This window comes from Pseudopodoces humilis, chromosome 4 (assembly GCF_049639895.1).
Source record: "Pseudopodoces humilis isolate 2021_Gansu_Grassland_sample_001 chromosome 4, ASM4963989v1, whole genome shotgun sequence".
Taxonomy (NCBI): Eukaryota; Metazoa; Chordata; class Aves; order Passeriformes; family Paridae; genus Pseudopodoces; species Pseudopodoces humilis.
The window spans coordinates 54,705,668-54,733,265 of NC_142203.1; the positions used below are offsets into that span (position 1 = coordinate 54,705,668).

At 37.0% G+C, this 27,598-nt stretch overlaps 1 protein-coding gene across 1 annotated transcript in view; it reads right to left on the minus strand.

Moving 5' to 3' along the window:
- Positions 1-27,598, minus strand: part of DMGDH (dimethylglycine dehydrogenase) — a 39,567-nt gene that overhangs the window by 11,796 nt on the left and 173 nt on the right. The window contains exons 2-13 of the mRNA XM_005530068.3: positions 25,544-25,709; positions 20,573-20,671; positions 19,158-19,322; positions 18,511-18,715; positions 11,734-11,982; positions 10,275-10,473; positions 6,854-7,023; positions 6,533-6,686; positions 5,510-5,675; positions 2,935-3,065; positions 1,337-1,554; positions 319-476 (exon numbers count right to left, since the gene is read on the minus strand). Of these exons, the coding sequence (XP_005530125.1) occupies positions 319-476; positions 1,337-1,554; positions 2,935-3,065; positions 5,510-5,675; positions 6,533-6,686; positions 6,854-7,023; positions 10,275-10,473; positions 11,734-11,982; positions 18,511-18,715; positions 19,158-19,322; positions 20,573-20,671; positions 25,544-25,709 (2,080 nt within the window). The remainder of the gene's footprint in view (positions 1-318; positions 477-1,336; positions 1,555-2,934; positions 3,066-5,509; positions 5,676-6,532; positions 6,687-6,853; positions 7,024-10,274; positions 10,474-11,733; positions 11,983-18,510; positions 18,716-19,157; positions 19,323-20,572; positions 20,672-25,543; positions 25,710-27,598) is intronic.

Genomic DNA, 27,598 nt, shown 5'->3' on the forward strand with positions numbered 1-27,598 from the left:
CCATTCATGAATCAAAATAAGTACTTCTTTGCCGGTAGTGCAATAGAGTATACCAGCTGTTTTTATTTAGAAAATCACCAGTACAAATTATAACAGCTTTTCCTGCTTAAGGAAAATTTTCTTTTCATGCTAAACTGAGAAAATGGTTCAAATAAGAGCTGTGCTAAGTATGACTAAAAGCCGCATAGTCATAACAAAATAAAAAAATAAAATTCAAGAAACCCACCAACACAACACCCCCCCCCACCCCACAAAAACCCCCTAAACAATGAACCCCAAACCCCCAGAAACAATAATAAAGAAGTTGTATTTCCTGACCTCTGCTCCCCAGGCTCGAAAACCCTTTTCCAGCCTTAAAGAATTTAGAGCATATGTTCCAAAGTCGTCAATTCCCTCTTTTTGGCCAGCTTCCATTATTGCATTGTAAAGAGGTACAGAATCTTCTTTTCTATGGTAGAGCTCCCAGCCCAATTCACCTGTTACACAAAAAAGATTAATATTTTAATCAGCTCAGTTAAATGATCCTAATAAATATACTCCTGTCCTTGGTCAAAAGTGAGGATCACTGCAGTAAGTGTAAATTCACACTATAGGGTCAATTCTATCATATAGCAAGTCTAATTAATTCCCAGCAAGAACTACCAGAGGATTTCTGCCCTACATTATAAGCAGTGGTACTATTATTCAAATTTAAACTGTAAATGAATACTGTGGGTATAAAACTATCAAAATAACTGATAAGAAAAGGTCATGTAACAAAGTCACAAGGATTAATTAAGGACATTATAAACAGATGATGACTTGGCAAGTGAACAGCAAATGTAACTGAGTGTAAATAAGAATGAGAGTATTTAACATACTTAGCACAACAGAAAGAGAATATGAATTGCAAGGACTTTGCCTGCTTCAGAATGCTCTCAATTCAGTCTATTACACTCAAAACAGATGTAAAAAGAAATAAAAAGTAACTGAGAAAGCCAAATATTAAGCACTACAGCATTACATTTTCAAGGCACATTACAAACACTAATATTCAATAATCCTAAAACAATTCTTGACGTTGGTTTTGCAGCAAACACCAAAGGGGTTATCAGAACTGGCCTTTTGTTCGGCAAAATAAATATTGACACTATAGGGTATTTCTAGAGAAAAAGGTCTTAGAAAAACTCAGCACAGACCCTGACCATATCACATTTCCTCCCACACTCACAGGTAGCAAACCTACTTCTTATGAATACATGATGTTTTAGTATTAGTTTTCAACATAATTTTAGTGACATTTGTTATTTTATTCACTGTCTCTTTCCTTAAGTGTATGCTTTTTTCTAATGCTTACCTGTGTAAGATATCCTAATGGCAGTAACAGCAATATTGGAAAGTTTCAGATGTCTACACTGGAGAAACTTAAATGAAGCATCACTTAGGTCTTCGTTTGTCAGCTTCTGGAGGACCTGTCGTGCATATGGACCTGCCACACTAAGTACTCCCATCTCATCTGTAATGTTTTCTATCTCAACTTTGTATCCACCTCTTGTTATTTTCTCTTCTATCCATCTGCACATAAAACATAACACTGATGTTACACTTCTTATGAAAAAAACTGAATTTAGTAAGATTTTACTCTGAGTTATTTTTTGTTGGTGTTCATTTCCCCAGCAGCTGTCACTCCCATACTCTCAAAAACAACAAAACTACGTGCTACATTAGATAGATAAATCCATCGTTGATGTTAAACAGAGTTTTCTGGTGAGACAGTGATATAGGAACACAGGCATCTGAGATACAGCCAGGAAAGAGCAGCATTTAAATGGGTAGAATGGTATTTCTGAAATAAGAGAAAGAAGTAATCTCCTACAATGATAACAGATTTGGGTTAGGATCCAGAACGTGTTAAAAAAATGTCAACATACAAGATGAGTAAAGAATAAACACACTACATAAATTTCTGACAACGGAAATGTAAAAGCAGGTTTGTTGTTTCCTGAATAAAGCATTCAAAGTATTGGCAGGAAATTCAGTTAGGATTTCATCGAAAACAACAGCTGCAAATTATCTTTCAGGAAGCTCAAAAAATAAATAAAATGGGTATATTTAAAAATCTTATGGAGTACTACACTGTTAAGCAGTATTGTAAAATCTCAGGCCTAGGTGAGTACTAAACAGGTCTGCAGAATATCTGTAGAATTAAATATATTAGATCTGGCTCTGCCATTTGGTTTCTGAATGTGCCAATGCTCTTACCAATTACTGAGGGGCTGTTATGAAATAGTACATTATTCTTTGCCTGTTAGGGTAGTGAATTTCAATCTTTAATATGTTGATTCATTTTGATTAACTGACCTGCCAGCAACCTTCAGTAAGAAGAGCACTAGAAATTCAATTCCAATGCTCATCTATGAGAAGTAGTTTAGTGAAGTCATCCTGCAACGCCTTTCTTTTCTTTTCTCTTTTTTCCCTTTGTGACCCAGAGCCCAAAGTAGAAGACATAACCACAGCATCAAGAAGACTGCACTACCTATCTGTATGGGCCAGGTCAGTGCCTCTGGGGTCATCCCTGTTAAGAGCCAATTTTCTTTTTTGCGTAAGAGAACACACTAGAAAGAAACATCCATGCTGTGTTACATCATGCAATGCCAAAGAAAAACAGGTTCAACAACAAAACAAGAACTGCCTCCAACCAAGTCTATTACATAACTGTTAGCAAGTTCTCCATCTTTTTACATCAGCAATTATCCAATATCAAACTGCTTATACTTCAGAATTCAAGTCAACCAAGTTTCTAAGAAACTAAAATCAATAAAAAAGTAAAATTCTCATGAACTTTGTGAAAAATTTGTTGAGTAATAATTGAGAATTTGGAACTTAGTAAAAATGTTTTTATACTGATGTTATAGTACAGCACTATGTACTTACTGCATTAAAAAATACACTAACCTCAGATCATGGAGTTCTGACCCTGACCCAGTTACAAGCATGAATTCTCCAGGATACAGCTGAGAGACAGTTAGCTCAGCATAAACTTTTCCTCTTGGTGTTAGCATATGGCTTATATTTGTGGAGCCCACCTACAGAGTAAAATTTGTGATTATTAAGAATGCAAAATAAAATCTTTGAATTCTTATACATCATTAAATATATGATTATTTGTCTTCATTTGAAAAAAAAAAAAAAATTTGTTCTCCTATGCCATAATAGGAGTGGAGAGATATACAACTGGTCAATCTCAAGCTTTAGAGTAGAAACTTCACTTTTTCCTTTATAGAAAAAGTGGAGTTTTTAAAATAAGATTGATCAAGACCTTTAAAAATATTTCCTAATTATGCATTTTACAATTCTTAAGATACATTTGTTTTCTTCTAAATAAAAAATTCTCCATGTAATTGACATGAATATTCCTTTTCAATCCTCTGAATAAGGTTTTAGGTCACAAGAGAATAACATATGCTTTTCCCCTTACTATAAAGAGAGAAATACTGAGCTGGCTTATGCTTTTGTGGCCCTGATTTATGAATGCTTTTCTATTTTTTGTATTTCCTGACTATGAATCTATATCTCTTCACATTTGAATCAGATTCTGTATAGAAACTCAATCCCTAGAGACAGAATTTCAAGTAACAGTTACTTAGCAGTGACCATAAGACACATACACGTTCATACATATATCATCCATAGAAACAGAAATGTCGACGTGCCCTAGATGTTGTGCTGGCCTGGTTCCAGAGGCAGAATTTAATCTCTCTGCTTTAATCATTCTGCTTTCACAGAACCTTGTCAATAACCCAGTCAGCAGCCAGATTCCATACAATGAACTAAGAAAGAAAAAATATTTCCAATATTAAGATTTTTTGCCTTAATACATTAATTAATTATGCCATAGTCATTGGCATATTACAGTCACACAGTAGAATTTTCAGGACCTGGTACTGGTCACTCTCAACCCAATTGAAATACAAGTATATCTCTGGTAACTCCACTGGATTATTTTGTGATAGAGCAAAGCATGAATGGGACTAAAAACCAGGCAGTTTAAATAAAAACAGCTGTGAATGCTGGATTTTTAAGTGAACTCATAAACTGTAGGTTCTGCTTTGCCACCTAACTTTCCCTTAGCATCACTAATTAAACTCCATAGAAAGCACTTGGTTTGTTCTCATAATTTCCTGTTTAATCTTGATTTCCCTGTACCACATAAATATATTCAGCAAGTTTTAGCCATGCCCACTGATGACACAGTTACTCTGCCTCTACCCCAAACTAGACCAAAGACAAACTTCCAATTCAAATTATCACAAAGTTAATACAGTAAAAAAAATATGACAATATGGCAATTCAAATTCTTTTTTCTCCTAGGATATCAACCTCGTGTCTTTCCACTGAGTTGACTTTAACGCTTCAGAGGAGATTATCTATCTTAAAAACTACAGTCTCAGTGTACTTGCTGTTTCCCTATATTTTCTGCCTTTGGTGTCTGAAGCAATGAAAACTGTCACCTACTGCAAATACTTGATGAAATTCTGCGCTGAAATGGCCAGCCCAAGTCATCCTGCAACTGCAGGGTCACTTCAGAAAGTAATAATCTGCTTGCTGGAGGTGTATCTTAAGTTAAATTAAGTTAAAGACACAACATGAGAGTGTTTGGCAAAATAGGGAATAAAAGGGACTCAGGACCAAAACCTGAAGACCAAGAATAAGAAATCTGGGGTCGTTTGTCACAGTATGCCATTTTTGAGCACGGGATCATACTCTGAGGATTTATGAACAGCCACACTTGAGAAGAAATGAGATATGTAAGGTGAAAGCAGAATCTCCTGAATACCTGCAATCCTGCCTGCACCAGGCAGCCAGGTGTAAAGCAGAGTCAGTATGAGTAGAGGAAAACTATGGGTTGCATTTTAAAAAAAGAAGAGGGAAAGCTGCTCCCTTGGGAATTCATTCAACTATGAATGATCAGGCACGAGCCCCTTCCACTGTTCTGTTCCGCTGCTCAAGCTGCCACCACAAAGCACAATTTTAGGTAGGCAGCTGCTAAGATATTCTCCTGTAAAAAAATTCCAGGTAGGATTCACTTGCATTTTTTAGAAAAAGATTCAAAACACAGGAAGCTGTCTAAACATAAGGAAACATTTTTTTTACTATAAACTGGCTAAGCATAGGAACCAGTTGCCCAGCTAACTCAAAAACCATCTGAACATATTCCTAGGCAACAAGCTCCATGTGATGCTTGTTCAACAGGGATTTAGACAAGATGATACCCAGAGGTCTCTTCCAGCCTCATCCATTCTGATTCAATGATCTCTGCCAAAAGGTACTTCTGCATGGGGCTAGTCTTGTATAAACTCCACTTGTGTGCTTTTAACTGACTGCGATACATCTGACACAGAAACTTCCCCAAAGGATCTCTGTATTTGGTATCAAAGAAATACGGGAATAATATTATGGTTCATTTTCCGTATCTGAAACAGAGCTTGTCTAAGTTCTACATTAAAACAGTTACCACTGTCCCATTTACCTTTGGAACAACATTTGCAAACAGGTGATCAAGCAGCTTAACAGAATCTGTGCCTTTTACTTTAAACTTCCCAAATGGTGACAGGTCAATCACACCAACTTTTTCCATAACCTGTTTGTACTCACGACCCACAGGGTCAAACCAATTTGTACGCCGAAAACTGGGTCTGAAACAGAGTATTTAGACACATGAAATACAATTTAGAAATTTTGTGTTCTTTGCAGCTTCAGTTTTTTCAGTTTAATAATCATCCAAAAGAGAGAGACATTCCTAATTGTAGGTACCTTACCCAATATTTTCCTTAGTCTAACACAGCTTAATAATTAAAATCCTTTAACAGCACAGAAAGATATGCATTGATATTATATCAACAACTTTGTATAATAAACTGTGAACTGTTCAAATGTTAGAATAAGTAGTGGTCTATCATGAGTAAATTCACAGCATACTTTGTTGATTAATCATTTATTTAAGTTTAAAGTGTTGAAGGCTTTATTTCTGAACAGCAAAGTGTGTCTCTTTATTCCTTTATGAGCCTCATTTAGATTAGAATCCAATATCCCCAGAAAAAATATTTATTTGTTGGAAACTCCCTGATGCAGGCAGGTAACTAGGTGGGAAAACATAGAGAAGTGGGGGGGAAAAAGCAAAGAAGATTGGGCTTCTCCTCTACAGACACTTACAGAAAGGAATGAGATTTTTAATGAAAAGATTATACTGTGCTGCTGATCAAATAGTAAGAGATGGAGAAAAACACACATTTATAATGAACAAGTAGCTTTCCAAGCTCTTCCTTGAGCTAGGTTGCAGATACAAGATATTTTGATGTGTGTTTTGAAATGTCTTCATTATCAGAATAAAATGTATTCTAAACTATAGAAAAGCAAGAATGGAAGATCAATCTAATAGATACCTGTTGCTGAAATTAATGATAAATGCATGTTTCTCACTAAATTTAAATTGCCTGGCTCTTGCTATCATGACAATTTTTCAAGGGAGGAAAAAAATTAATCTTTCATTTACTTGTATCCAGTCTCATCTCCAGGTTTATAGAACCAGTGAGGTTGTTCCCATCCTGCATGGAATCCCATTGAACATTTTGACTTTAGCAAATCGTACAGCCCACTTGTTCTCTCTGTTGGTCTCCCAGCAAATCTTTCTTCTTTAGGGTAACCAACTAGAGGAAGGAAAAAAAAAAAACAACCAAGCCAAAAATCACCAAAAGCTATGGCTAAGATCATCATCCAAGATAGAAAACACATCTATAAACAGAGAAATCTAGATACAGGTTTTGCTGGAATCCATCTTCAGGACATAAATATATTTTAAAAAATGTCTTCTTACCAATGTTATTAAAGCCATAAGATTCTCTTGCTTTGGCTGCTGTGTATTCTGTAGTGGTCCACTTTCCATAGCGGTTTGGATCTACTTCTATCAGGTCAAATGGAGGTTCCCCCTCAAGGATCCAGTCACTGAGGTACTTTCCCATGCCACCAGCATGTATAATGCCATACCTTAAAAACAGGAGAAAGTCCTGCAGTGCTAAGTTTTTTCTATTTTGCTTTTTAAAATCAGTACTAACATAACTACTAGCAGAAACCCCAAAGTATTTTCAATTTTTCCCTCTTCTTTTTTTAAAATTTGTTCTGTTTTGTCCTCTTTTCAAAGATTGAATTCTGTATTAAGGGGAATTTTTACAACTCCACTGTCAGCAGCAGAATGTCATTGGTAATGAACAGCAGCTGCAGTTTAATGACAAATAATCATTAATACCAAATGATTTAAAACTTTTTAATACCTCTATTATACCATCATGTCTTCAAAAAATTACCAAAATATCTTTCCATCTAGAAGATGTGAAAATTAATTCTTAGCTGTTTGTAAAATGCTCCCATGAGCACAACAGAAAAATCCTTGAATAAACTGTAAGTCTGCCAAATCAAGTTTAGATTAACATGCAGCATCTAAACCATAGACACTCATGCAGAATAATGAAGCCAAAACCAACTTAAATTGCTAGTCATCAACTTCGCAAACTGAATTCTACGTCTTCAGTTAAAATAGGCAAGGAACTCACCAAGAAAAAAAAAAAAAGTAATCATTTCATTCTAGTGCATATTCATAAGAAGAATGAATCCATAATAGCAATGATATGAATTTGATATAGTATCTTATCCATTTGAGTACATTAAATAATCCTGCCAACTGCAGTCTGTAGTCTGTTCGGCACAAATCTTCAGACTCAGCACAAACTTCTATCACTGCAGTGGATGGATGCAGGATGGATGAGCGCGTGTAAGCTGCCACGGCAGAAGAGTTAGCTGTTGCTGGTGCTAATTCAAGTAAGCAACTCTTAGTTATTCATGGGTATAAGCTTTGGTACCCTGAAAGCTTATGATGCCTTCAAGGACAGCTCCAGGTGAAATCTTAGCAGGTTTAAATCTGCCTGCGCCATTCACTGCAGCAAAAAGCAAAGGAGAACAGCAAAGAGATTGTGAGTGGTGACAGGTCAAACACAAAGAAGACTTTTAGCTTCTGTTGAAGACTGATGAGCTGATGGCAGGGTAACCCCAGGAGCAAGAAAATGCAGGGGAGGCTGCCCTGAAACGGGACTGAGAGGTCTCTGCATTCTGCAGTTTTGCAGCACTGACTGTGCAAGCTGTTGATTTTGGTGCTCTTAGCTGGGCCTACATTATCAGAGATTTTACATTACACAGGGTGCCCAAATCCCTCTTTATCTCAGATAAGAGAGAGCTGATTGTGTAAATACAACCACTGCAATTTTGCTGCGCAAGAATGAAATATGTATTTCAGGGATAAGATATTACAAGTACCTATGAAGAGTGGTACAGTGTAGGAATCTCAGCCTTCTTCTTATGTAGATAAAATTTCCTTAATGAACATGAACTGTTTTTGTTCAGTTTTTCTTCTCACCTTTCCTGACAGATTACTCCCCATTGTCCCTGTCACATTCTTGTGTCTCATTTATTAGTTGTTGTGTTCTCACCCACTTTCAAGTTATTCCATTCCTATTCCTAGGAAATCTGAGTCTCTGCATACTGTAGTACCTTGTGTAGTGTCTCACCCAGGTTATGGAATGGTTTCACCTCTTTGAATTAAACTTTTCTGAATAAAATCCTAAATTACTAGATTTACTGAATAAAATCCTAAATTGCTAGTATTTTCAAAGCTGTGAGTAACTAAAAATGGGAAGCATTGAGCAACCTTAATAATAAATAGTGCTACAAGCTCTGCTAACTATACTTAACTTCTTTGCATGTTAAAATGCCTAGCAAGCTGCTAATTTTAGATAATAAAAATCCTCTATCTAAAAGCACTAAGTCCCCTGTCACAATGTCCCTGCTAGTTGACTGCAAGATAAGGATTTGCTAATGCACACAAAAAATTACAACACTGGTAGAAACACTGCAGTGACCCAGAAGCATAGAACAGAGAGTCAAAAGACCCTGAAAAGCAGACTAAGTAATCCAATGATAGCCACATAATTGCAACCTCTGTCTAAAAATTTTGAGATTAGTCAAACTCTTGAAATAAGTTGTTTAAAGAAAATTAAACATGTAAGACTTGTCTTCATTTTTTTTACATATGGAATTTGATTCTGCTCCCATTGACACCAAGAAAAACATGCTCCAAAGTCTGGCCACAGAGTAATGAACTTAAACAATCTTTCTGGTGAACAAGGTCTAGGCAAACCGCTTTTGTAACTATAAGTTCTGCAAATGTTACTGAAAGATAACATTATTTTTTTTAAAAAATCCAAGCAGCAAAGGTGAGTACCTTTCACAATGAATCATTGCAAAATTACCATGCTCTTTTATTTTGAGGGCCTCAGAAAGCACGTTAGTGATACTGCCTTATCTTACAATCTGAGGGTTTGTTTGGTTTGGAATGAAAGAAAACTGGAAAAAGCTGAGCTGGATTTTGAACAGCAAATTAGGCAATTGGAAAAACAATGTAAACAGAATGTGTTCAATAACATCTACTTGGAATGGTATTTGGTTCATTCTATCCATCTTGAATCAATGGTCAAACTAAGACAACTAAATTAAAGAAATGTTGGTGTTGTAACACTGGCTCCAGTGCAGCCACAATAAATAAGATGTAAAATCACATTCAAGAAAAATACCATAATGGGTGGGAGAATGACACCAGTAAACCACTTATTTCTACTGTTGCACTGCCCTCTTTATTTGATTTCCTCTAATACCCAGCAATGTAATTTTTCAGCTTCAGTTCTGACAGTCAGAAACACTAGATTTGTATCCCTAGAGCAGTCAGTCACACGCTATACTGGAAAGTCTTACGTATATTTACATACAAAACTGTATACTGCACATTCATTTTTGTCTAACTTCAGTGAAACCAGTTTTATACAGAACAACACTATAAAATACAGTGTGATTCAAGGCAAAAAATAAAATTAACTGGAAAGTAAACTTTCAAACCCTGTAATTTTTTGACTTTAAATTGCTGCACAGACAATAAAACGTACAACGATTTCTTGTTGCTTTATAAAGTGTCTCACGTACTGGCCTCCAGATTAAAAGAAGGAAACAAAAAATTACTGAGAGTAATGAAATAGGAGAGAAAGATGATCTTACATTATGCGGATTGTGGTTATTAAGATTATTTCCAATTACATTTAACACAAAATATGTGCAAAACAACTCCTAAGCACAATGCTTGAGTTGACTACCATTTTATCAGTATGACAGACAAAAATTGTCACAAAGAACTTACTCACCCGAAACCAATAGCTACCCAGTAATTTCTGACACCTTGATGTGGTCCCACCATAGGAAGAATGTCTGGAGAATAAGTGATAGGACCTGCAATTGTGTTCACGATGTCTGCTTTTCTCAAAACGGGGACCATTTCCATGGCAGCCTCAATATGTTCCATTATTCTGTCTAAATCAGACTCAAAAAGTTCTTTTCCAAAACCTACACAAATAATTGACTCTTATTATATATACTTATTTACGCAGAGAACATATACATTTTTAATACAGCTATAGTATCCATATATAAATATAGCTACCTATACAATACAGCTATCTATATCAATACATCTATCTATCTATCTATCTATCTATCTATCTATCTATCTATCAAATTTTCATGGGAATAAGCAGTGCATATGTTCCTTTGCCATCCTACATAGGAAAAATGGCGTGCATAAAAACCCAGTTACCTGCAGGACCAAGTTTATTTGTCACTGCAATTATACTATCCTTTATACATATTTGTTTAACCCTAAGGTCATGCAAATTCAACAATGAAGTAGAAAGGAAATGAAGACACATGGAAACTTTCTTCTACATTAGTAAGACCCACTTATTTTTCTCACTATGCCAATAATTTGAGAAGGGGAAAAAAGATACTTTCTGTATCTGCTTATAATTTCCATGAAACCATACAAATTTCTGGGTATATTTCACTCCTCAGTCTGGACTCTAAGCATGGCTGAATGCCATTATATAGAGGCACTTGATGCTACTGGAGACAGTAAGCTCGGGAAGCTGTAATGGGGTTATCCGAAATTAAACCATGTTGATTGCCCTTCCTTAGGAAATACTGTACTTTTTTAAAACAGCAATACTAATGTTATATATATATATACACTTTGTATAACTTTCTGTCTGAAAGTGAATGGAAAGCTGGAGTCTAGATATAACACAATGATTTATAATGATTTTTAGTAAGCAGCTGTATGACACAGGATATTTTTGTATTCTATATATATCTACATCTCTCTTGCACATATGTCCAAGCACAGCATTTTGTCTAAGACATTCCTTTGCTGTTCGTATTTGACAATCTCATTATCTCTGGGGTGTCAATAAACATCCAGAGCCCCTGTCAGCAAGCTGGAGAGAACTGTAACTTAGAAAAATTTCTATTCAGGCAAAAAAGGCTATATATTGCAGATCTGGTGACTGCCTCTAATCACAACACACAAACACTCTTCAGAAAGCAGGATATGACTACATTGTAGTCTTTTCTTATGTTACATTTGTATTTCTGCTATCTTTTATCATTAGAGTTAGAGCCAGTTTTTGAAAAAAGTTTTTGCATTGCGATAATGTATTGCAAATATCTTGTATTTTCCATCACATAGGGCAGCATGACACCCTGGGATTTCTGCACATTAAAATGTGTGCTTGTGCTTATTATGTTTAAAGGTTTAATGTTCTTAATCACCTGGTGGGACTCCATTTGTTACCCATGACTCCTGCAGCTTCATTTTCTCCTCACTTTCGTATGGACCAAATAAAAGTCCGTCCCTTTCTTGCCTTAGATAATATGACCCTTCTAAGTCACGAATCACGGGCAATTCTCTTTTTAGGGCTTTCACTTCAGGGACAGTTGATGTTACAACATACTGATGATGAACAGGTATGAGAGGGTGCTGCAGGCCAATCATCTTGCCTATGTCACGGGCCCAGAAGCCTAGAGAAGAGAAAAAACAAAACCAAAACAGAAATATTCAAACACTAATTTCAGTGAATGGAAAATGACAGTAAAATATTTGCAGTAAACACCGTGTTTTTATGTGTGACAAGTTTTTTCCCCCATATTTCTAATTTTCACTTTATTTTTCATATTATCTAGCATATTTCCCCCTCCATAATTCCATGCCCTGTTTTCTAATTATACTATTATATATTATTATAGATATATTATTATAGTATGCACATATTAAAAATATAATTAATAAATTATAAATTAGACTTCTAAAAGTTCAGAAGAGAATTTAATTAACAGCTCCAGAAACCCCATGGCTTACTGCAGTGAAGTAGGTCTGCAATGTATTCCTAGCAAAGTTAGAGACACTTAAAAACCAGAATAAATTAACTCGCATCTCAAGTGCCAACCAAGCCTCTCACTATCAAACCAAATGAGCTAGTATGCTTTACCAAGACAATAGACAGGTCCTAACAGACTAAGGCAGTACTTTTCTGGCAACTGACCTCAGGAATTGGAGTTTCTCTCCTCTTTCACATGCATCTTTCCTATGCATCATGTGACTCGCATTAATTACGTCTCTCAGCAATCAATTCTCAATGATGCTTGTATTTGTGAATAGTCAAGTGTGCTCTCCCACAACCACCTAATTAGAAGTTCTGACACAGGCTCTGACCAGAAAATACAAACAACCACTTCCCTGCCTCTGAAGCTGGCTCAAGATCCTTCATGCATACCGTGAGATACGAGTTAGAGAAGACCTAAGTCTCCTGTGGTAGGGTTAAGTTGGTAAGGCACATTCACTTAGTGAGGTACTTGTGTTGGAATGAGGGATTGGAAGCCACTTAACCGCAAAACACTAGCTTGGGCTCTGCATCGTGGCTTACATCTGCTGTGAGGCTGGAATGTAACAGACTTGGGAATCAGATAGGTACAATCAGATAGAATGGCAGCTGCTCCAAGATGCTTTGAATAACCCTCAGCCACGCTCTCCTGACTTTTATATCAAGGAGCAGAGGTCTCAGGAGTGGAAGTGGAGTAGTAAGAGTTTACAATGAAGTAAGAGTTTCAGGGGATTCTGGGAGTGAGGGTTGGAGGAAGACAAAATGAATGACGAAGAAGAGGTAGCAGGGCCTTCCAAATAAAAGGCTATGTGCCATATGGCACCGAGTAAAAGAAGGCAAGTCAGCCTAGTTCCTGGGTAACCAACTGACTCCAAACTGCTTAAGACAAAGTATCTCCAGCAAGATTTTCTACCTAACATAGCTGTCCCTTCTCCTGAGACATACACTTCATGCTGCCCAGCTTAATGTGCAACTTTTCTTTCTTTTTGTTGTTTACTTTTCTTAACCAAATTCTCCTACTTCTCTCTTCAATTCTGTACTCTCCAAGACCTGGTCAAAATTTCTTGGTGCCTCAAGCACACCAGGAGAAAGCATAAATGAGCCTGAATAGCTTCACCTGGGACTTCCACCCATACCTGTGGGCACAGGAGTCCCATTCCAGGTCACCTCAGGTCGTTTAGAACCTGTCTGAGCTGGTTTGATTGTGTGCCTGTTTACAGCTCTGTCACAACCGTGCCTGTGCCTGGCCATGGAACGCATTGATCCAGACCCTGATCCGTGGACTACTTCTCAGCTTGACCTCAGCTCAGTCTCAACTCTACAGTCATGTTTATTGATTAGTGGGCACCATTTGACTTCAGTTATCGTCACCAGGCCTGTTCCTGGCCTGTGGTCACATTCCTGGCTTGGCCTCAGCCTGGCTTCATCACTATGGATCTGACTGTGCCTCATCTCCACAAGTCAATCTGGAGGCCTGGACTGTGGGCTGACCCCAGCTGCAGCTCCTGGGCCTTCCTGCTCTGTCCCCTGTGCCCTGCCGGACAGAGCCCTTGCTGGCTCAGCCAGCCTTGTTACCCTGCTTGGCTCCCTGTCCTGTGGGGAGCAGCCGGCTCACGCCGCTTGCTGACATTAACTGGGAATACATCCTCTCACCTCCGGCATGGCTTAAAGCCAGGACAATTAGGAAAGTTGAATTGGGCCGTGCTGGCCTTGTGCCATTCCCCCATGCCAGGATGGCCATCAGTCTCAGTCTCTTATTTAATATTACAAACCAGCCTCAGAGTCTAACACTCACGGTTTTTAAAAAATGTGAAGTTTAGAAGGGAAACTTTTTCTGTGGTGATTCACTTCACAATCACTGACAGTCAGCTAAGGCAAAGCAGCAGAGGAAATCCAGCATCACCTTCAAGAGATCTGTTCAGCTAAAAGCTCCTGCCCAGTCAGTGCTAGAAACCAGCACCTGTTGCAGCTATCATATGTAAGGCTTTTGCTCCTAAATGGCACCTCACCATTTGGAGGAAACTCAGTGCCAGAACACTTGTTATGCCAGTTAAATTGGTCAGGGGATGATCGTGCCATAATCATATAGAATGAGTGATCCAAAATATCCTTTAAGGCTAACGAAACATGACTTGTGCTCTCCTATACAGAAGACAATGAAAAAAATTGAATAAATCTGCATTTCTAGCGCATATGAAAGGGTTTCCTTCATTACAACAGCGCACACAAATGTGGATCTAAGTGGCAGCTAACAGTCTTTAGGGAACTTCTTTTGATTTGGACATTTCCATGTCACCTACAAATAAAACTATTTTAAGCTAAAGTCAGCTAATGATACACAGAGGACAAGAAAAGTTAAAGCAGCAGAAAATTAGGTCTTTGAAACAGTTCCGTTTCTTTCTTAAAAATAAGAAATTTGTTAGCAATTAGATTTTCAGAATAACATTACAAACAAAGCTAATATAAAAATGTTTTTAAGTAAGAGACAAATAGTTTGGGTTTGTTTAAAATAAAATTCACAGTACTTCTAAAAGAAGTCACGCTTATGATAAGTGCTTTTTTAATTGCTTAAAATAACAAAAGGTGACATTTACTTAAAGAAAAATATTACAGTTTCTTTGTTTAAGGATTTTGAACAAAACCAAAAATGGCAAAAGGATGAATATATTCTCTGAAACAAAATTCTAATTTGAAGCAGATGTCAAGTCCTATCACAGAAAGCAGAGATAAATGAAGGCATACATTATATCGTTAGGACATTAGTGAAGATTAAATTGTAGACACTGCAAACATCTGATGCTGAAATATTTAGTGGTAGTATTACTTAGCATATCTACTGAAGTATGTCACCTGACTATTTCTTTGTTTTGAAAAAGACATGCTACCACTACATAGAAATAACTGTATATATAGTGTGTACATCTCTGAAAATACGTGCTTATGTACACACACGCACACTGTATATATAAACAAAATTCACTACTTTTGAAGACTTTAATCAAACGTTCCATTATAAATAGGCTGTAAATAACTTTAGCAGGCTCAGTATAGTTACTTCATGTCAGGGATTATTTATTATGCATCTGCTTTCATCTAAAATGGAAATCTCACATAAGGAACAGCTAAAGATTGGTTGGAACTAGTTTGTTCCAGTTCTGCAGCAGATGTCCATTGCAGGGTGAGGCAGGGAGGGGGAGAGAGAATGTAAAGAGCCTTCTGATGTATTTTTTTCTGCAACATGATCCTAAAATTATACAAGTCATGGTCTGTAGTGGAATGAGACAAGGCTGAGAAAAAGAATGAATGTTATCTAAGAAAACATTTATAAGAGATATGTGCTTACAGTATTGATTTTACTTCATTAGCCAGAATGTTAAGCAATATGTGCTTCAAATATTCATTTTGGCTGAACAGTTAACTCCACACGAGAATTAAGTAAATATATTGTTGATTTAATAACTTAATAAATAATAAAAAAGACTTAAGAAAAGCTCACAAGGGTGCATTCTAATATTTGCAAAGAAGCTCTGAAAACCATTTACCAGAAAACCCTGCCTAATATCAGCTTGATATATTAGCCAAAGAAAGATAACTACACTACAAAAATGTAAGAAAATTACTAGGTCTGTGATACTTCAGCCATACAATGCAGACCCAGTAGGTAGGAATGATGACTGTCTAGAAGTTTGTGGCCTAAATCAGTCTGATTGCTAAGAGAGCTGCCTTTCTCTTTCGTAATCTTGGATCTCTTCCAGACCAATATATTCACACTGTGTAACAAGTGACATAAGGAACCTATTTGTAAGAGAGCTTGTGATTTTGTAACTGAATGCTGTTCCATAGCTCATGCCTGAAAGACATGAACTGTCAGTCCAAAGGCAATCAAATATTGACACCTCTCATTTTCCAAGTGCTTGACTCTGTGATCTATATAATTTTTTTTATTTCTCAGTTTCCCAGTTTGTGTGGTTGATTGCCTTCTAAAAAGCATACTAAACTCCTCTAGTCTTCTTTCTCTCCAAAATTCATTTTGTGGCACCCATGAGCAAGCTGAGAGCCTCAGAGCCTTGTTGTTTTAGCAAGGCATGTAGCAATAGCATACATACATATGTATGGAAGGTATATATAAGAAAGTGCACTTTTCAATGGGTTTTCCAGTAGGTCTTTACTGAAAGCCTGGAATGGTTTAACACTGACAGGGCAGTCTGTATTGCAGACTCTGAAAGAAAGACCTGTAAAGCATATACCCTGAGAGTCCAGCTGTTTGATCCCACTCCCTCTACGTTTCTCTCTTTTTTTTTCCTGCTGTCTCAAACTCAAGTCTTACTCCAGTCCTTACATCCTTCCTCAGTTAGTTTGTCACCCTGTGTTAGTCAGTCCTCCTTGTTTGTCAAGTTCTGTCCCAGCAGTCTTGTCTTCCTTCCAACTGACTCCCATCTATTCTTCTATTACATATTACACCAGTCTTTCATGCTTAGACAACTCAGTTTTCCAGTCAGTTTCACATACAATCATTCCTTAAGTATCTTCTGTCTGAAAAGCTCTTAGCTTCAGTTTTCTTAACGAAACACATCAGATACCTTCCAACTATCTCTCTGGTGTCATCCCCATTGCCATCCCCTCCCAGATTGAGCTTCCTTACTCAGCAAGTCCTGTATCATGTAACTGTTCCACTTGCTGCCAGTGCTCCTAAACACCTCCAGAAATCTTTCCACAGCATTTTGCTATATGCCCAGCCTATTTCCCTTCCAGTCCAATTCCTTCATCATTCCAATAGTCCCCTATGGTATTCTACCCACCAAAAAGAAGAGACCCTGTCTCGCTTAATTTCTTAATTTTATCTGCCTTGCACTAGAAATTGGTGTTTGTTTTTTTTTTTCTGTCCCTCTGCAAATATACAGAAAGGAATTATAAAGACATATTCTTGCTCTTAGTTCAGTTGTCCCATCTGAGTAAGAAGCTCATCTTGAGATATCACAGCCTCCGACTGAAGCTTGATTATTCACTGCAATGGGAGGTGTACAGGACTAGTGCCCTAAAAATGCAGATATGATCCAGTTTGAGGCATAGTCAGCAAAACTTTAATCTATATTTTTTGTCTACAAACAATTGAAAACCAAAAATCTTCTACTAGGAGGCAAAAAGCATGCTTCACATAAGACCTGCCAACCATTTCACCAACATATTTTTCTACACTTGTAAAAAGCAGCACGGTAATACGTGAATAAATTTAGATTGAATACAGGTTTTTAGACTTAGTAAGTTGCTTAGGAAAATAAACACAAATCCAAAGGACTCTTGCTCAAAAGTTCTTTGAAGCAGAAACATCAGTTTGGCTTCTTTAACACAATGAAGAATAACATTCACATATGTAAATACAAGCTCCTTTGAGTTAGGCAATTTTTATGACATTCAAGAAATGCAGTTAAGCCAAGCACATGATTAAAATATGACTCAAAGGACAACAAAAAAATCTTCCATTTCAAGGATATGTAGATAGAGTTAAATCTGAGAGAAAGATAATAGTGAAATAGGCAAGGTGAAATCCTCAGTCTCTTTGAAGAAATAGTGAAGATATTTCTATCTCATATGTACATTCCTTCTCCCTTCCTAGCTATGTTTCATTAGATTTTACAGGACTGCATGGACAGTTCACCAACTGGGCACTGGAAGAGGCTCCCCAGGGAAGTGCTCACAGCACCAGCCCGTCACAGGTCAAGAAATGTTTGGACAACACTCTCAGGAACATGGTGTCACTCTTAGGGATGGTGCTGTGCAGGGCCAGGAGTTGGACTCCATGATCCTTGTGGGTCTTTTCTAAGTCAGGATATTCTATAATTCTGTGACTCTAGACATGGACTGTCACCTACACAACTAATTGTAGACCAGTAAAGGTCTCTTTTACTACTAAAATCTAACAAGGCAGTCTGATTATTAAATGCTGGAGACAAATCAGGGTAAATATTTTTAATGCCCGTTCAAGGGCAATTAATATAAGAGCTAAATTTTCACCATACTGTGAAGAAATACGTGCAAACCACAAAGCAAGTGAATGGTTCAAAAACATATAAATTCCTTATACATGTAACCCACACAACTCAGTACAGCTGCTTTATGTCAGCTAACATGTAAATCGGAAGAGCACTCATATGCTTATATTAAATACTACCTGCAGTATTCACAATCCTCTTTGCTTGAATTGTTCCAAGTGGAGTTTCAACTTCCCATGTCCCATCTGATCGGGAGTTCAGATTAGTCACTTGCACAGGATAATTTAACTGAGCACCGTATTTTCTGGCTCCTGCAGCCAAGGCCATGGTTAGAGAATAAGGATCAATATGACCATCTCCAGGGTTATACAGGCCAGCTAAAACCTAAATGGAAGTAAAATCCCCCAAATGAAAGAAAGTAAAATTTATAAAAATTAGGCAGTTTTTTTTAAAAAAATCACTTTTTTTCTTGAATGTGGTAAACTTTAAGAAGTCAAAACAAATTTTCAAAATATATAATAATATCAGCCTTTACCCAACTTAACAATGGCCTATGAGAGTAAAATTGCTCAGATCTCCCATGCAATCAAGGGTTGCAATGCTTTAATAACATTATAGACACAGTAATTAATAGTATATAGACTAACATACAGTATGCACTAAAATTCACAAATTCTGATTCTAGTCTATGATACATCTTTTTTCAGATGAAGCAAAGAATTTTTTATGCAATTTGTATAAAGAAAGGAGACCATATATGTATATTTTTGATAGACCAATATTTAATTGCAATAGAAGTTATATTTCATAAAACTGGCTTCTTTACCTTATCCATGTTCAATAAGGGAAATAGCTCTTGCACTTTCTCAGGTGTGATTAAATATTGCTCCGTTGGGTGCCAACCAGCACGAGTCATTTGATATTTGAATTCATCCACCCTAGTAGGGGTTGAAGCAATTCTGATACTGCCAGGCTGATGGAACCCCACAGGCTAAATCAAAGAGAAATAGCAAATTATTGAAAGAACCTTTACTGATTTTCCTAAGGGAAGTCTACAGGATTTTTTCTACTAACATCACTAGGAAAAATGCAAGTAAGATATGGGCCCTTGAAGGAACAGGCCTTAGATATAGACTCCTAGAGAAAATAATTTTTCAAGAAGTTACCAAATTAACTTCCTACATTAATGCATGCAATCTTAAAAACAATTGAAAGAAGCATTTATTGAATGCCATGATACATTCATTTTTACACATTTTAACAACTAATTAGTATTTGATATATGCACTCACACACTTTCAAAAATAGAATCAGATACATCTCAAAAATAGGTGTATAAGATACACTTTATTTTAAAATCTTCCACCTGCATGATTTCCTATTGAATGTATTTAACTAAGTACCTTTATAAACACAATGAAAAAGCACTTGATGGTTTTGTCTTTTTAATAAATTAAACATTCTTACAGAGGTGGACACTGAATGTTTTCTTTTCCTCACCTCTTCTATGTTATCTCATAGGACAATCATAAGGCTGAGTAAGTCTTTCACTGGAACTCACAATGATAATCTGATGTGGCAGTTTATATAGTTGAGTAGCAGAAAGAAGAAAAATGCATTTTATGACAAATATAAAAAATATCTGTCATATATATATATATATATGACAAATACTTAAAAAATATAAAATTTGTAGACTAGTATAGTGAGGCTCATTCAATTTCTGCTGCCATCCAAAGCATGCACAAGTTTAGTAAATGAAATCCGTATGGTTAAGAGATGTCAAATGAAAAGATGACTCCTGTGTTTCTCCACATATCCATTCCTTAAGTCACGAAATAAAAACACATCTCTGAAAGGGATGGAAAGAACTGCAGCATTCTTCTCAAGTGTAGACAGCATCATATCATAGGAATTTTTAAGCAGACATATTTAAGGCAGGAATGTATCATAATCAATCTGTTCATTCCAGATTCCTGATACTATTTTAGCTCCTTTATCAAGTTAAAGTTGCAGGCTCTCTGCTGTGTTTTGAGATATTTTATTAGCACCATTTTCCTAAACTGTAGAGGGATCTGGAGAACCACCTACAATATGTAGTGACTAGGCATGGAGAAGAATGTATTTCAGAAAAAAGGTATATATTCCTACTTCACACTGCTATCAACTACACTTTTTTGTAAGACAATTGCTACAATTGGCATTGGTCTGAATGAGGACTTCAAAGGTTAAGGGGATTACCTGTCCAGTCTCTTCTTCCAGCTTCTCATAGAGTTTGATGCTGTAAGCATGGATTTTCTTCAGATTTATCCCAGGATGAAAATAAGTAGTTAAACCAGCCTCAAATAAGAAATTGGAACAACATAGATTAGAAATGCAGTGTTCTTTCCCTCCTTCCAACTGTCATTTAGAAAGGAACTGCCAAGAGAGTGTAAAGAAAAACAACACATGGATACAGCCAACTGCTAAAAAAATAAAAATAAAGTCCTTTCACTAGTTATGCCATTTCTGTTTTATGCACAGGTGTTTTCCCATCTGTCTTTTCTCACCAAATTTGCCAACCCATGATACTGTTGTACTTGTTCTTTCCAATCTGATATCTCAATTTATACACAACATAATAGTGCACCAGATTACTGAAATGCCCAGATAATCTAACAGAAGAGAGTGTAAAATTAATCATTTGTCAGTATCATATTTTTCAATCGTATCTACATTATATTCATAAATTTGGCTTTAAGTGTTTTTGGCAGTGTTCATTACCTCAACAGTCTGAGTTTAAGAAGTGATCACACAAACCTGTAGGAGGGAGATTCATCTAGAAAGGGCCCCATCAAGCACAAAGCACAAAGCAAGCATGTTGGTTTCAGGAAGTCCCTAGGCTAAATTAATAGTCTGGAAAAAATATTCCTTGTTCATTTTCATTATCATATTGAACCATTAGCATCACATGGGACACAGCTGAAGACTAGATATTTGACTAAATGTGATTTTTATCTCGTTTGATACATGCATGTTCATGCTGTGAACATATTTATTTTAGTTATCCTAGACTAAACCCCAGGGCTGTTTCACGGCAGTTTTTAGCTAAAACTTGTTTGTTTCTCAAAAAATATATTCTAAGGACCGTTTTTCAGTGTGTATAGAATGAAGAAATAAATTAGGCATTGAAGCATTTAAATGTCTTCAGCTATGCACGATGTCTAAGAGTTATTAATTTACTTCTACCTGCAAACTTTATTATCTCATTTTGTTTTTACTATATTCTTTTATTTACGTAAATATTTTCTGGCCTTATGTTATTCTTCTAAAACAAGTAATATATCTTCCAGATATAAGGAAATCCCTTTTCAGTGGTCACTATTAGTGTAGTAATTTTGAACTAAATGAGTCACAAATCACTTGCAAGTTAGCAACAAACCGAAATATATTCAAGAACATTTAATTGCAGGAATTAAATAAACCGTTCAATCTCTTACGCTTTTAAGTAAAGAAGTTTAAATGCACCTGATGCTTTTTGGGTTGAGATAATAAATGTTTCTGATTTCAAGAGTGCAGCTGGTTTCACTATAAAAAATCTAAGATAATAAATCAAAAAATAATTACAATGAAACAAAAAGATTGAATGGTCCTCAGGAGATTTCTCTTAAATTTCACATTCAAAGCAGGGTCAGCTACAAGATCAGACCACATTTCTCAAGATTTTTTCCAGCCAGGCCTTTGAGAATCTTCAGAGACAGAGGCTGCTCTACTTTCGTAGCTACATATGGAACTTTGCATTCAGCCTTGTTAGGTTCCATAAAACTGTCCTTTCATCCTTGCAGCCTGCCTAGGTCCCTCAGCATAGCTGTCCTGCCCTTGAGTGCATTGACTACTCCTCCCAGTTTGGTGTAAACTTCTAAAGTGGATGAGTACTTTGTCACCTACTCCAAATTACTAAAAAAGATATTAAACAGGACGGGTCCCAGAACAGTTTTCTGTGACACTCCACTTATTTACAGAGTTTGGGTAGAGTTTGACCCATACACCAGCACCCTCTAAGCCCAGCTATCCAGAGTCCTTTAACCTTTTAGTTGTCCAGCCATACAGACTGTAACATCTTCAGTTGAATACATGGATAGTGTGGGAGAGGGTGTCTAAAGTCTTGCTAAAATCTAGGTAAGTGATATCCACTGATCTCCCCTTGTCGAAGAGTTCAATAATTTCATAATAGACAGCAATCAGATTTGATCTAACAGGATTTATTCTTGGCAAATTTGATTGTTCAAAATCACATTTTTTTCTCCTGTATGGACCTGGGACTCATTTGATGATTTTCTGAAGACCCAGTGGTGGCTAGCTGACCTTTAGCTCCTCTGCTCAGTCCTTTGGCTTTTAAGAAAAAGTCAAACATATGCCCTTTGCCAAATCTCTGGCACCTCCCACCAATTTTAATAGTCTTTCAAATACATCTGTGGCCTTGTGATGAATCATCAGCATTATCAGATGTAGCCTGTCTGCTCCTACACGAGCGTGTGCCAAATTACCCCAGTAATCCCCGGTCTGGTCCTCATCCACTGCCAGTTGTTACTCTATTCCTTTAAACTGGAGGCTTGAAAAACCCTGTCAGAGAAAACTGAGGCAAGAAGGCACTGAGACCTTATTAGTGTACACTGTGACTGAATTACCTCATTCAGCAATAGCAACTTATTTTCATTTTACAGCCCTTTACTATTAATGGATCTGTAGAAGTAGTTCTTGTTACCTTCAATTTTCCTTACAAATCTTAAATGTAGCTGAGGTTTGGCTTTCCTAACATCCCCTTCACATGCTCAGGTAGTTTTTCTAAATTGCCCGATTTGCAGCTTTTTCCTGCTCCATTGCCAACATATTGCATTTTTCTCTGGAATTTATTAATTAATTTGCTCTGGTCCAGCTGGCTTCCCAACACATCTACATGTTTTCCTGAATTTCAGACTGAACCATTCTTGTAGCTGAATGAGATTTTCTCTAGGCTTTACTCCATTTTTCTTAGAGATTTTGTTACTGTACATAAACATGATCTGGAAAAATAATTTAAAGAAGGGCCACTTTGCTATGAGAATTGACTCAAATATTTTAAAGCATTTTTATAGCTGAAATTTTTAAATGTTGAAAATTTATGTATCGGTTTTGTACTACTTCAGTTTCAGATTTTATTCTAATGCCATTTTTAAATAAGTTTTCTGAAAGAAAGTAGTATTAACACTGTTATATACTAAATTCTCTCTCCTTGCACGTGTGACCAAATTGCAACAAGTAATTATTTGACTTTTACAGCAAAATAAATGGCATGTTGCAAGAAAAAGTATAATATAGCATATAATAACTTGCTCTGTTACACCTTTTCATAACTGGTAATATAAAGATGTGCATATATGTTGTGCTGTTTTTATACCATATGTGAAAGTCAGCCAAAGTTATCTCAGACATGAGAAGTGAAAGAAAGTTTTGGCAGCAACATCGGCAGGAATATGAGCTATCTGAAGCATGATCCTGAGCTCTGGCAGGACCTCCTGGATGGTGAAAAAGTTAAAATGCGTTATAGTGCAGCAAGATCTGAACCAGATTTTCAATATTTGTGGCTGCAGGTAGTGTGCTGTAGTGTGCCAGTTCACATCTTAACAACATGTATAATTGTCATCTGTATTTAGAACTGTATTGCTGTGAGGAAAACTGATAAATACACTGTATCTGGTATAACAAGGAACCCACAGTCACAGTTTTGATCTTTCATCGGAAAGAGACATCAACTTTTTCATCTTCAGACAAGTCCTCTAATACAGAGTTCAATGAAAAGAGACAATGAAGACAATGAAAGGATACCATGTAATTATCCACTTTAACATGGCCCGTGACTAGGTGTCTTGCAGTGTTAATTGTCAAATTCCCTCTAACAGGTTTCATGAAGCAGCTCTCTCAATTGTGGTAGTGCAAGCATTTTCTCTGCTCAGCTCCAGGTCCCTCCTTACCTTTGAAACCCTCACTCAGGGCTTCAATGATGCACTCTCTAAGAAGTGTGGGGAAAAGTTCTGAAGGAAGGGTTGCTTTAATACGGTGAGGAAGTGTAACAACAAGAACAAATGAAACATTCAGTAACAACACCATTCATGATTCTAGTTCTTCATTGAACTAGGGGATTTTAATTGTTTTTTACAAACATACTGTTTTGTACAAACATATTGTTTTATATATGCATTGGGTAAATACAATTCAGTCTGTGCCTCACTGCTGTACTTAAGTCAAAGTACTGTGAGTATTTTGTAGTTATGATTCAATACACAAGATGCCTAGCACACCTGACACCTTGCATGGTGTTGCTCTGCTTGCCAAATTGTTGGCAGTATGACTTTCTCAAAGACATACAATTATTGAATGTTGTTCCTTCTTACTACATATAGCATGTTTTCTTTTGCCTTGTTTATTGAAAAGCAAGTAAAATGAAGTATACTACTTATACACTGCAGGCAGTGATTTTTTTTTAATTTCTTTTTTCACTACTGCTTTCTCAAAAAGTCCCAAAAACACAAGACACCTGCACTAAGATGAAGCATTGCAGACTTCAGACTTCCTCCTCTGGTCAAAGTATGCAAATACAAATAAAATATAATACATCTGAGTCTTAATTAGTTCTCCTTAATTTGTCCCTGAAAGGTAAATAATTGCATAAATGCTCTATTGTATTAACAGAGTAGATCTAGATACATCGAACTGGATTGGATTTCTGCTCTTTCATGTTGCTACACACATAGATAACAATCTCCCAATTTCAGTTAAGATTATCTGTAAATGAATGGGGAAAACACCTATTACTGTATTATTGTGGCAAGCTTTATTTAATTTTGGTACATTATCAACTCCAGATATAGATTCAGAAAATATAATATTAATTAATAATTATATAAATGCACATTGTGAACCATTATGACCACGGGATTAGCATAATTGAAGGACGTGTTGCTACCCTGACATTATTACATATATGTCTTTTTAGTTCTTCTTCTTAGAATGCAGACAAGTATTCAGGTTTAAAAAACTCACAGCATACATTTGTTACCTTTGCTCCTCCAAGATTTTATGTAATGTCAGCAATGGCAGGAAAGAAAGTGGGGGAATAAAAAGGCAATGAAACTTCCACCACCATTATATATACAAACTGCTGTTAATTTGAGAGATGAACAAAACATTTCTTACTGCATGCCAGGTAGATCCTGCAGTGAGCTCAGATTTTTCTAGCAGAACAACATCCTTCAAGCCAGCTTTAGCCAAGTGATAGGCTAGACTCACACCAACACAACCACCTCCGATGATCACTGTGTCTGCTCTGTCTTTCCCTAAGGAAGGAGACGAGGCTTCTCTACTAAAAAAAGAAAATTAAAAAAATTAAAGACAGTTAGAAAAAGGCAGTTGCACTTTTCTCCATCTCTTTCGTTTACAGCTTCAACCGTATAATACATGTGGGCTTCTGCTTGAGAGTTTACACATATGGCTTAAGACCGAACCTGCTCACTCATATTCACTTCTAAAGTAAATGGTCTTAGACGGTCATATTGGTAAACAGTAGTAATAAAAAAAAAAAACCAAAACCAAACAAAAAAACCCCACCAAAACAAGTTTGCTTCCACTTACAACTATAAATATTATTTATCTAATATACCCTTATATGTAGATCCTATTTCTCAAAAAGAAGCTGATGCCTAACATGACAGTGTCAAAATCTGACTTTTCCAAAGTGCTGTAGTATGTGCAGAAAAAGGGCTTTAAAAAATATTTACTCAGTAAAGCTCCTTAATACATTTCTAAAACCAATGTCGATAGACTACATCAGTGCACATGTCCATGAAGAATGAAGCTTGGTACTTACGTCTATGTTCTATTTTGCCGTGTTCACAGATTCACAGAATATTCTGAGTTGGAAGGTACCCACAACAATCATCAAGTCCAAATTTAAGTGAATGGCCCATGCAGAGATTGAATTTACAGCCCTGGTGTTATTTGCACCATGCTCTTAACAACTGAGCCATTCCCAGAGCTGACATGCCCTACTCTTTGCTTAAGAGAAAACAATCTAGAAATAGGCCTTTGTCTATGGCCCACACCTGCTATTCCACATTGTACTTTTACAACTACTTGAGTCCAGCATAAACCAGAACTACTTCCATAGGCATTCCCAATTTTGCAAGTCAACTGATCCTCCTCCCTACTGACTCATCCACAGACAATCAAACAGCAAGCTACATGTGGAAAATTATCACCAATTTTTAAGAAGTAATTTTTTTGGCTGTGAGACAAGGTAGGACACATTATTACAGCAGCAGTACAGACTACCATGAAACCACAGTATCTTTCCTTTCAGGACAGTTAATCAATACTCCATTTTATCTCTCCTCTCCTTGTACACTTTCAACTTCTCTGGCAACAGACTTTCTAATGTATAACTAGTCTCCTACCTTTTCCACTCAGAAATAAAAGCTACTAGTTTTGCGTCTTATGAATGGTGACCTTACAGCATTTTAAATGCAATTGTAGGAGGTATATGCACCATGCCTATACACTAGGTGGTGGTGAATGAAAAGTAAAATAAGTGGGAGTACAGGACACCACAGGTGTTCTGTATTTGGTGCACCACACACATGCATGGGTTCTTTTTTCTGATTACATATTAATTTTTGCAAGTTAACAGTAAGCTGTTTAACAGCCAGCTGTGCAACACACCAGCTCAACTATTGAATTTTGAGGCACGTAGCAATCAAGGTCAAGCATAAAGACTTTTCTCATTGTTCTTTTATGCTGTGGATTCGAGATCTCCTGAAGTGCCTTTCAGCTTTTTTTCAAACCTCTGCCCAGGAGCCTGGCAAGAATCCGGGGTTCACCTTCCCAGTGAACTATACAGTTCTCTCAGATGTTTGATCGTGCCAGTTAAAACTGGTCATTATTTGCTTATCGGTATTGTCCAGAAGACACCGATAAGCAGAAGGGACCTCGCTACACCAGGTCAGCAGTGCAGCTGGCTGGTCCCGGCTTTGCGCAGCATTGCGAGGCGCAGAGAGGCACCTCCTGGCCACAGGAGCCCCGGCCGGCCGACGGTGGAGCGCCGCAGCCCGGCGGCCGGAGCTGGCTCCCGTCACCAGCGCCTTTTCTGCCTCATCCCCGACGGCAGCAGCACGGGGACCGCGCCTTCGGGCGGCGCGGAGCCACGCATGGACAGCCGCGACCGGCTCCTCTGCCCGCGTCCCCCGCCCGGCCCGG